This window comes from Brachypodium distachyon, chromosome 3 (genome assembly GCF_000005505.3).
Source record: "Brachypodium distachyon strain Bd21 chromosome 3, Brachypodium_distachyon_v3.0, whole genome shotgun sequence".
NCBI classification, from domain to species: Eukaryota; Viridiplantae; Streptophyta; class Magnoliopsida; order Poales; family Poaceae; genus Brachypodium; species Brachypodium distachyon.
The window spans coordinates 2,814,624-2,825,969 of record NC_016133.3 but is presented as its reverse complement, the minus strand read 5'-3'; the positions used below and the strand labels follow the sequence as shown (position 1 = coordinate 2,825,969).

Below are 11,346 nucleotides of genomic sequence, written 5' to 3'. Positions count from 1 at the left end.
AGATTGGATTTCCGGCCCCTCAGGACTAGACTTGTTTTCTGGCAAGGTAGAAATATGAAGGTTGTGGGGACAGAGCGATTCTCGTCAAATCGATCATGACATCCCAAACAGTTTACCACTTCACTCCTGTAGCCATCAGGGGTTTCAATAATATTGATAAGCTAAAGCGTGCCTTCCTTTGGACCGGTTATGACAAGGTGTCCGGAGGATAATGCAAGGTCAACTACAGACAGTGGGCAACTGTTGCCCACGGACCTTGGTGGCCTCAGGGTTCTTAATCTCCCCCCTTTAATTTGGGAGAGCCTTACGCTTGGACGGACCCAATGAAAGTGTGCCCAGGAGCTAACGACCCGTGTGACGAGACAAATTTATACCATTCCCATTGCATCCACGTCCATTAACATTGGGTGATGGATTGAAAGCGTCTTTTCGAGATTTGCGCCTTAACTGCAAGGGGGCCGACCAAAGGATATCGCTCCTCAAATCTATAAAATTTCCAGGAGGAAAAGATGGAACGTCAAATAAGATGTGCACGAGGGCGCATGGATTGGACAGATTGACATGAGAGTGGGCCTCTCCATGATGCACAACCAGGAACTTGTGGTCTCTTTGGTATCGTTTGAGCCACACCCTTTTGGATTGTCCCGACATGATTGCTTGAAATCTCACCTCATCGAGAGTATCTTCTTCGGCCTACCATGCTCCGTTCATTGGATCTGCTAGATCTGAAATGCACACGGTGGTGTTGAAGGTTTGGGCTCCGCTAAAGTGCAAAACGTTTGCATGGCTTGCATTATTCCAAAATAGAGTTCGACTGACCGATGGATGGCCGAAATGCGGCCTCCCGCGCACTTTGTAAGCAAGTCCAGGATTCAGCGATTCACTTTTTCTAAAGTGCAGATTCTCCATCTAGCTTTGAAGCATAATGTTAGATTGGCTACTTTTCATGGGCTATGAAGACCTCGTCAAAAGTTTGTGGACGAAAAGAGCAGTCAATCAAAAGGTTTGGCATCCCTAACAATCCTCGTGCCATGGGAGATTTGGAAAGAGATGAATGCCTGGATTTTGCACGGTCACTTGATGTTGTCCTCAATCATACCAGCAAAGATGCTGACGCCCCCGACTTAGTGACAACAGGTGCAAAACGGTTGGATTTTTCGATGTCGAGACAATAGTTTTTTTGGCAGTTTTTTTTTCGTACTTTTGTTTGCCTTCTCTTGTTTCTCTAGTCGCTTGTACGGTTGTTCTGTGGATCCTGGCAAATCTTTTGCTCTCGTTTCTTTTGAAAAATAAATAAATCAAACGGCGCGAAAAGGGGCCGATTTTTTGTTGAATGGTCAAATGGACCGCGAATTCAGAAGCCGAACAAGGGATTAGCGAATTCGGAACCAGTTTGGTGATGTCGTGACGCGATGCCCCGAATGGGCCGCGGCCCACGCAGGGAACCCATCTCCCCCGCTGCTGCTACACCCACCACCCGCTCGCTCTACTAGGGAGTTCCAAAACCCTACTCCCCGTCCGCTCCTCCGCTTCCCCCCTTTCTCTTTTCTCTCCCCCGCTCGCTCTCGCGCCCCGCCCGATCCGCCTCACCGCGCCGCCGGTCCAGCCGCCGCCATGTCGCTCCGCGTGCTGAACCCCAACGCGGAGGTGCTCAACAAGTCGGCGGCGCTGCACATGAACATCAACGCCGCCAAGGGCCTCCAGGACGTGCTCCGGACCAACCTCGGCCCCAAGGGCACCATCAAGATGTACGTATCCCTCGCACACACCCCCCCCCCCCTACCCCTAGCTCTAGCCATAGGTGGCGCGCCACTGGATACTGCACGGCGTGGCTGCTAGATTCGTGGTCTGGATCACGCGCGTGCCGGTCGTGGAGCCGTGGGGTTTCGCCTTTTCTGGATGTGCATGGCGGGGAGGGCAGTCCCCTACTTAGGTTTGCGAGAATGCGAGGTGCAGTGTTCGGCCTCGAGTTCTAGTCTCTGGGTATCTCTCGCCGTTGGTCTAGTTTTAGACTTGGAGTGGCGCTGTTTGGATGATCTGGGCATTTCGTTCAGTCTCGTGATCCCAGTCTCAGTTAAATTCACTTTTTCTCGGGGAGGCTGATTTTGCCCACTAGGATCTTCGTTGGGTGTTGCAGTGACAATTTATGGTCGACATGCTTGCGGATTCGTGTTAGCTGTGCAGATTTACAATCCTAGTGGAATCATGTGGCGGCGATCTGCTTTCAGCAATGCATTGGGTTTCCACTGATTTGATTAAGTTGGGGTTTGGTAATTAGCTAGTTGCTCTCAACCTCTAGAGCTGTTGAAGTAACATTGAAAGGGCATCGCAAGTCTAGGTGTCTTTTACTTGCAGAGTGATAGTGACATTCGCTTTACCTGAACGTCTTTGATTTGTGCTGCACAGGCTTGTGGGTGGAGCTGGTGACATTAAGCTGACCAAAGATGGCAACACCCTCTTGAAAGAAATGGTATTATTTATGCTCATAGCTATACTTTTGATGCCCTTTGAATGTTAGGCGCTCTCTGGTTTGATGTCTCCTGTCGCTTTTCGCAGCAAATCCAGAACCCGACGGCAATCATGATTGCAAGGACCGCGGTGGCGCAGGATGACACTAGCGGGGATGGCACTACGTCCACTGTACTTTTCATTGGGGAGCTTATGAAGCAGTCTGAGCGATGCATCGAAGAAGGTCTGGTTATGGACACATCCCCTCTTATCTGTTTTGATGAATCGATATGATTGTTGTTGCATGAAATTTGTTGCTTGCATCCAAAATATCCCTGAGGCATATAGGAGCAATTTATAAACCTTATGCAAAGAAAGGTCACCACCCTTTTCTCGGGGCACCCTTTTTGTCAACTCTGAAATGACAGTATGCTAGTGTTAATCTGGGCTGGTATTTCGTGTTCAATGCATCTATTTGTTCGATTAAGGTTAAGAATGAGTACTTTCACATATGCATCTTCACATGTAATTAGGACTGTAGGAGAGCTAATGATCTGTGGATCTGGCGCTAACGTTGTATTTGTATGCGACTGTAGCAGAACTAAGTAGCTTAATCAGTTGCAAACTGAAGGGTAGAGAGCAAAGCATTGTAATTTAGTGTCCTTTTCAAGCAATATTTTCTTTTAAACTTGAGAAATGGGAGGATATTATACTGAGAACTTTTAGCATCGCAATTGCATTTTGTGGACGTTAATTGCTCTTGTGTCCATTACACAAATGGGCCAAAAAGTTGACCTAAAATATAAGGACCTTCTCCTCTCAACTGGTAAGAAAAGTTTATCTCTAAATGCAAAATTGTTTCTTAGATGGTAAATTTTATGTTTATATGAGAGCTGGCTATTTTCTACAAGTTCATAGTAACCAGTTGATACTCTTGTAGGTACTCATCCACGGTTTTTGGTCGATGGCTTTGAGGTGGCCAAGAGAGCAACTCTTGAATTCCTTGAGAAATTCAAGACACCAGTTGTAATGGGTGATGAACCTGACAGAGAGATGTTAAAAATGGTAGCAAGAACAACTCTTAGGACAAAGGTTGTCACTCTATTTCTCCATCCTTCTTTGTTAGTAAATTTAGACCTATCCTTATATACCATTTACCTCTCAAGTACCAAGTTTACACAAAATCCACTGTTTTGTAGTTGTATGAAGGATTGGCTGATCAGTTGACTGACATCGTTTTAAACGCGGTAACGTTGATATCTCTTCTAGTGCTCCTTTGTTAGCTTTAATGCCCCTCCATTTCTGAACACATTTGAATTTTGTGTATGGTCCCTATAGGTCCTTTGTGTCCGTCAAAAGGATGAACCAATTGATCTTTTTATGGTGGAAATAATGCACATGCGCCATAAATTTGATGTCGATACACATCTGGTACGTATTCATTTTCTTTTCATTGCACTGTATAACATCCTTCTGAAAGTCATAGCCCCTTACCTATAGATAAATAGTTCACTCGTCTTGTTCAGGCACAAGCTTGTGAACTTGGATACCTGTTTATTCAACTTTTCAGTTATATGCATCTGTTTTCCTTTTTTGACCCTAATGCGTCTGTTTTCTTTGTCACACACATAAATGGACCTTTGTTGTTATGCAACATTTAAATACTTACTCTGTTACTTTCGTATTGTTGTAGATTGAGGGTTTGGTGCTCGACCATGGTTCTCGGCACCCTGACATGAAGCGCAGGGCAGAAAACTGTTACATCTTGACTGCTAATGTCTCACTGGAGTATGAGAAAAGGTGCATGCTTCTACAGGGATATGCTTAGTTGCATAGTTTAGCTCCAAGGATCCATTAATCACCATAGATAAATGTTTTTGAATTTTTGCTGCACTACATATGAGAAGAGGCACATACTTTAAAGATAATCCTTTGACATTATATTTTTTTTCAAAAAGGAAAGTACTAACTTGAGTTAATTTCTTGCCTGCACATGCGCCATTAATTTCTAGCACAGACTAACTTAAAATCTACTTAGATTTGCTGTTTACGTGTGTCATCATTGGGAGCTGCTTAACTGACATGTAAGTTTCTCAGTGAAATAAATGCAGGATTCTTCTACTCGAACGCAGAACAGAGAGAAAAGATGGTTTCTGCAGAGAGACGCCAAGTTGATGAGCGTGTCAAGAAGATTATTGAATTGAAAAATAAGGTATTTGCTTACTACCACCTGTATTTTCTCTCTCGTTTTTTGGGAAAATGTCCTTAACATTTTTGGATAATATGCAGGTTTGCTCAGGAACTGACAAGAATTTTGTGGTGATCAATCAAAAGGGCATTGATCCTCCATCCCTTGATCTCCTAGCTAGAGCAGGGGTAACCGATTCTATCTTTTACTTAACTATTCTAAGTTGCTTACCTTGACATAGGCCTGAACCTTAGTTAAGTTTAGAATTTGTGTATCTTGATGTTACCAGCTGAACTTGGAACATGAGAGTTGATTAACTTGTTATGCATATGCTACTCTATAACTATAAGCCACAAAACTCATGTAAGTCCAAGACAAGCCCATGTACACAACTACATATGCTACTCTATATATCCTCGTAGTGATAGCTATGCGTTGAATTCCTCCAGTCTAGAATTCTGCACATTGATTTTAATCTGCGACATGCATTTTTTTTTTCACGGGAGCCTTGTTAAAAACAATTTGTATGCTACAGATTATTGCTCTCCGAAGAGCAAAGAGGAGGAACATGGAAAGACTTGTGTTAGCGTGTGGTGGTGAAGCCATTAATTCAGTTGATGACTTGACTGAAGATTGTCTTGGCTGGGCTGGGCTTGTCTATGAGCATGTTCTTGGAGAAGAAAAGTACACGTTTGTGGAGAATGTAAAAAATCCTCACTCGTGTACTATTCTGATTAAAGGTTAGCTTATTTTTGAGAAACACTAGGATCTTTTCCAATATTAGTTGTGTTGTGAACTTATGATAAATTCAACATCTTCAGGACCTAATGACCATACCATTGCACAAATTAAGGATGCTGTCCGAGATGGTCTAAGATCTGTTAAGAATACAGTTGAGGATGAAGCAGTCGTGCTGGTAAGATTTGTAAATTTTTCCAAGATCATGAAAATAAATGTTCGGGTAAAAATTCACATTTGCATATCAGAGTTTGTTATGCTAAAGATGCCTGGTTTTGGATATTTTTTGAAGGGCCACCTGGCTCTGCTGAGGATTTCTTAGTCTCAGTTTGAGATTGCTGAATTGTGGCACTGTGAACTTAGTTTATAATCTGCTGTCGAAATATAAAAATAGGCAAAAGTTGGATGAAAAACCTGGACTATCATAATCCACTTCAATGGCAAATTTAGACTTAGTTCTCATAGTGTGTACCAAACCTCATAATCTGTTTTTGCAGAGTAATTTGATTAAATACGAACTTTAGGTATTGTAAACCGTACAAATTTCCTATTGCATTGAATTTATTTTGTGCAGAGGCATTCCTTTCATTGTATGTTGTGGTCGGGTTTAGATAATACAGAACTAACATAAATGAATATAGTTGATGCTAACGTTACAGGCTAAAGATCCTTCCAGTCTTTCTTCTAAAATGTTTTTGTTATGTTACTCGAAATCTTGATTGCATGAATAGGTGCTTATAACGTAATGTCCTGTTTATTATTATTGGTTTTTTTTTTATGTTTCTTGAGGATTTTGCTTATTTGCTTTGGATCCCAGTTGACTGCTGGCTTCTTCAGAGCACATTTCACTTACAGTTTCTTTTATATTTGTGAACTGTAGGGTGCTGGAGCATTTGAGATGGCTGCAAAGAAGCATCTTATGGACAACGTGAAGAAAACCGTTAAAGGAGTAAGTGCACTGAAGTATTGATATGCTCTTTATTGTAAGAATATCAATGTGCTGCTAACTACGCAATCTTAACAACAGCGAGCACAACTTGGGGTGGCTGCTTTTGCCGATGCTCTACTAGTTATACCCAAGACGCTAGCAGAGAATTCAGGTTTAGACACCCAAGATGTTATTGTGGCTCTTGAGGTATACAAATTTATCTTTCTATCATCTCTTGATGAGCAATATTTATCCTAAGTCTGGATATCACAAAGTTTATAACTATGTGTGATGTTTGCTGCAGAATGAGCATGACCGTGGATTGGTCGTGGGGTTGAACCATCACTCTGGGGAACCAGTCGATCCCCAGATGGAAGGCATCTTTGACAATTACTCTGTGAAGCGCCAAATCATCAATTCCGGGTAAGTTGACGGACCTCTGTTTACTGGCTAGTCGTTGCAAAGAACAGGTTTCTTGGTAACTTGTTGAACTGACATTTTTTCTTCGGCGCAGACCCATCATTGCCTCGCAGCTATTGCTTGTGGATGAAGTGATTAGGGCAGGTCGCAACATGAGGAAACCAACCTAATACTTTGTTTCCTTGCGAAGACATTTTGTTTGGTTATTTTGCTCTCATATATCCCTAGATTGTGCTGAGTAGTGACGTAGGGTGGAATGCTTTTGGTTCTTGTTTTGCCCCGTGACTGAAAGATATTGTACTTGTAATCTGTGACTGTATTCCCTTCTGGTGATCTGGTTGGTGGTTTCTACGCACATGTTGTTATGTGGATTGTTCAGTGCCAAATTAAGCTGAGGAGCTATTCTTTTGTGTCTGGCGATCAGATTCTGTGTTGCGCATGGCATAGAACTTGAGAAAACACCAGTTGATGTTTGCACAGTTGACATAGAGACGAACCCAAGACATGTATGTTTTGTAGCCCTATCAAATGTGTTTTTGCGTGCCCTGCTGTTTCTCTGAAATGTTGCAATGCCCTACCTGCATCCTACAACAATCCGAGCCTGCTGCAGCACCAGCTGGAAGTGGTTCTTATAAATTACAAAATTTGACATGGCTCTGGAGCGAATTGACGAGGCTTAACTTCACAAAGATACGAATCAGAGACTTTGCTCGCTTTTCCGTTATCAAACAAATCCTGTGTAACATCAGGCATTATAAAGTATTCTTTCACAGACGATCGATTTCTTCGGCTGGTTGTTTTTATATTGCAGCCACGTGTTGGGAACTTCTGAAAATGTAGTATATGTGCATGTATGTAATTGCAGATATGTCGTCACAATATTCAGGTTCTCGTATCGTAACCATCCGTGACATATTGGGCAATAACCATACAAAATAAGCAACTGGCCGGGACGCAAGGTACTGCCTCAACCTCAATGCACCGGGACTTGCTATATCTGGTGGTAGAGAAGGCAACGGGTTGATGATGAAGCTGTTCAAACACCTCAACGCTTCGCACTGGCGTAATGGCGTTTGGTGCCTTAACTGCAGAGTATCGCTGGTCCCGGCCCCGTGACTACGTGAGGGTACTCCGAAGATCAACATCGATGCGTTTAATATTGATGAAAGTCGAGGTAGTGGAGTGGTAATACGAGATACGCATGGAAAATTCATGGCGAACCTTGCCAAGAAATTTTGTTTGTTTCGGATGCGATGATGGCGGAGGTGTATGCTTTTTGTGAGGGCCAAGAAATTCATGGCGACAGCTTGCCCAAAAATAGAAAATAAAACTTCTATCATAAAACATGGAAATGTTTTTATCCTGTCGATTTTCATGCTAAATGGAATGTTTGTACCAAATATGAAGTCATAATGATGAAAAATTAGGCGAACTGAGCATGAAACTGGTTATTTGAGTTGTAAACCATGATACTCCCTCCATCTAACAAAGGATGTCTCAATTTTGACCAAATTTGAATGCATCTATATACTAAGTCATGTTTAGATACATCTAAATTTTAACAAACTTGAAACATCTTTTGTTGTACGAAGGGAGTAGTTTATATTGAGAAGACCATTTTGTAAAGCCTCGGTGGTGGCAGAGAAGAAGAGAGGGAGGAGCCTCGGTGGTAGCAGAGAAGGAATGGATGAGAGAGTTCGTGGGGGAGAGGGAGGAAAAGATGGATCGAGAGAGAAGGGCATGGTCGGTAGGAAGGGATAAGAGCAAATAAAGAAAGAAGAGGGAGAGATAGGCACGTCACTGATCCGGGTTAGATCTTGCTCCATGAATCGGGAGGAAGCACACGGATCGTGTGATTTCTACCAGAAAATCCAATTCACCTCCTTTCTCTCCCTTTTTTTTTTGGTTATTACCGAAACCGAGTCATACGTATTTTACGTCGGAGCTTTTTTTGCTTCCCTTCTCTCCCTTTCTTTTTTTTGGAAATTGGGCCCACGACAAACCCAAAGGCCCAATAACAAACTCTTATATAAATATGACCACCACAACTCTAGTTTCCAAACACAAACCCTAACCGCCGCCAACGCGATCGTCTCCTTCCACTAAGCAGTCGCCGCCGACCCTCCGTCCAGCTCCCCCTCTCCACTCCGGCTGCAGGCCGCGCTGCTCTCGCACCCATTTCCCGCTCCCTGACCCTAACAAGCTGTGCTCGATCCCTGATAGTCGCCGCCGTCGGATCCGGTTCCCGTCCCATGAGGCGCGCGTCGCTACCGGGCGTCCTCCTCCCGCTCCCTCGTGGGCATCGATGGCGGAAGGAACGAGACCCATGTCTCAGCCGGTACCACCGGCCCGAACAATACGCAAAGGCGTCCTACTCCTGCTCCCCCGTGGTCCTTGGAGGAGCAGACGCGGCGCCGCCGGCCCCGACCCCGCCCTGCCCCGTCACCCCCGAGCCGCGCCACCATCCTCCCTCCTTCCCAAGCCGCGAACCGCCGATCCGGGCTCCCCTGGCCGCCGCACCGCCGGATCTGGGCTCTTGGGACTGCCACACCACTGGATCCGGCCGCCCTCGGCACCGCCTCCTTCGGTAAGTTCTCCGTCGTTTCTCTCCCTCTCTAAGTCTTCTGTCCATGCATATTCTCTCTATCTCTCACCTACAGACGAGGAGGTCGCCACCGCCGTGGGGATGAGGAAGACACCGCCGCCAGCGGACTCCTCGCCGGTCCCCGCCGCTGCCCTCCGGGCCAATGGGCGCCTCTGCGGGTCCAAATAAGAAAAGCATGTATTTGGACCCTTAGAGAAGGTCCGGGAACTGTGTCAGTGTGAAAAGTCAGAAGTAGGTTTCAGCAAAATCCAATATGTTGCATTTGCATACATGGGACACAAGAATCTCGTAGGTGCTTCACAGGAAGCAGTTCAATGTCTGCTGGAATGGAAAATATCGTTCAAGTCTAAACGAGGCCTACAAAGCAAGCTAAGCTTTGGCCACGTTTGGAAAGGAATATATCTTTCCAATTCAAGTAGAAGTTGAACTGTTTCCTCTGAAGTTCCTGCAGATTTCATGTGTGGTGTTGGAGTGTTCATCTAAAATAGATACTTGGGAACCCAAATAAGAAAAGCATATACTTGGTCCCTTAGAGAGAATTAGGTCCCGAAATCGTGTCAGCGTGAAAAGTCAGAACTAGGTTTTAGCAAAATCCACACTAAATCCATATGTTGCATTTGCATACATGGGACACAAGAATCTCGTAGGTGCTTCACAGGAAACAGTTCAATGTTTGCTGGAATGGAAAATATCGTTCATGTCTAAATGAGGCCTACAAAGCAAGCTAAGCTTTGGCTACGTTTGGAAGAGAATATATCTTTTCAATTCAAGTAAAAGTTGAACTGTTTCCTCTGAAGTTCCTGCAGATTTCGTGTGTGGAGTTGGAGTGTTCATCTAAAATGTATATATAGCTAGGAACCCTAATAAGAAAAGCATATATTTGGTCCCTAGAGAAGGTCCCGAAATTGTGTTAGTGTGATAAGTCAGAACTAAGTTTTAGCAAAATCCACACTAAATCCAATATGTTGCATTTGCATACATAGGACACAAGAATCTTGTAGGTGCTTCACAGGTGGCAGTTCAATGTGTGCTTGAATGGAAAATATCGTTCAAGTCTAAACGAGGCCTACAAACCAAGCTAAGCTTCAGCCACGTTTGAAAGAGAACATATCTTTTCAATTCAAGTAGAAGTTGAACTGTTTCCTCTGAAGTTCCTGCAATTTTCATGTGTGTGGAGTTGAAGTGTTCATTAAAATCTATACTCCCTCTGTCTAACAAAGGATGTCTCAATTTTGACTAAATTTGAATGCACCTATACACTAAGTCATGTCTAGATACATCCAAATTTTGACAAACTTGAGAGACATCTTTTGTTGGATGGAACGAGTAGTTAGGAGCACTCCTAAGAAAAAATGACATTTGAATTAGAGAAGGTTCTGAAACCATGTCAACGTGAAAAGTCGGAACTAGGTATAAGAGATATTTACATTACATCTGAAAATTTATTTTGCATTTGCCTTCATTTGGACGCAAGAATCTACTCCCTCCGCTGCATAATTCTTGTCTCAAATTTGTTCAAAATGGGATGTATCTATTCTTTAAAAATGTCTAGATACATGTAATATTTCGACAATAATTATGGAACGGAAGGAGTAGCTCGTAGGTGTTTCACAAGAAGCACAATATCTGCTGGAATGGATAATGTTGTTCGAGTCCAAACGAGGCCTAAAAAGCTAGCTAAGCTAGGGCCATGTTTGGAAGATAATATCTCTTCTCAATTCAGGTAAATTTTGTGCTACATTTTTTACCCCATATATTTGTAAAAGCGTGACAGATTTACCCCCATTTAACCAATCAAGACCCAGCTTTGATTTACTCGGTTTATTTCCTTTTGAGTTGGACACGGACTTGCGCGGTACGTTGCGCCAAGGAGATAATCCTCCTCCTCTCGCTCCTTCCTATCGGCGGCAGCGGCAGGCGCTTGCCAGGTATATACGGCAATTAATCTTGATCGTCCGTTCGGCACCTCCAACTCCAAGCCCTAGCGACCTCAATCGGAAGAAGCGAGATCGGATCGAT

The 11,346-nt window shown here is 43.7% G+C and overlaps 1 protein-coding gene and 1 non-coding gene across 2 annotated transcripts; both read left to right on the top strand.

Annotated features, from left to right (window-relative positions):
* The first annotated feature begins 1,513 nt into the window (after window positions 1-1,513).
* Window positions 1,514-7,145, top strand: LOC100833189 (T-complex protein 1 subunit zeta 1). Its single transcript, XM_003574739.4, has 15 exons — window positions 1,514-1,748; window positions 2,407-2,470; window positions 2,557-2,692; window positions 3,389-3,540; window positions 3,648-3,695; window positions 3,787-3,879; window positions 4,142-4,248; window positions 4,546-4,660; window positions 4,738-4,824; window positions 5,172-5,376; window positions 5,458-5,552; window positions 6,255-6,323; window positions 6,402-6,509; window positions 6,607-6,725; window positions 6,817-7,145. The coding sequence occupies exons 1-15, from the start codon at window positions 1,615-1,617 to the stop codon at window positions 6,890-6,892; spliced, it is 1,608 nt and encodes a 535-aa protein (XP_003574787.1). The 5' UTR covers window positions 1,514-1,614; the 3' UTR covers window positions 6,893-7,145.
* A 2,819-nt stretch (window positions 7,146-9,964) lies between these two features.
* MIR9483A (microRNA MIR9483a) lies at window positions 9,965-10,138 on the top strand. The gene has a single exon (NR_127084.1). It is a non-coding gene; the product is annotated as a microRNA MIR9483a (primary transcript).
* The last annotated feature ends 1,208 nt before the right edge of the window (window positions 10,139-11,346 follow it).

Coding starts and splice junctions, on each gene's coding strand:
- LOC100833189 (XM_003574739.4), top strand. CDS start 1,615: ATGTCGCTCCGCGTGCTGAACCCCAACGCGGAGGTGCTCAACAAGTCG. Junction 3,880..4,141: donor TTGATGTCGATACACATCTG/GTACGTATTCAT, acceptor GTATTGTTGTAG/ATTGAGGGTTTGGTGCTCGA. Junction 5,377..5,457: donor GTGTACTATTCTGATTAAAG/GTTAGCTTATTT, acceptor CAACATCTTCAG/GACCTAATGACCATACCATT.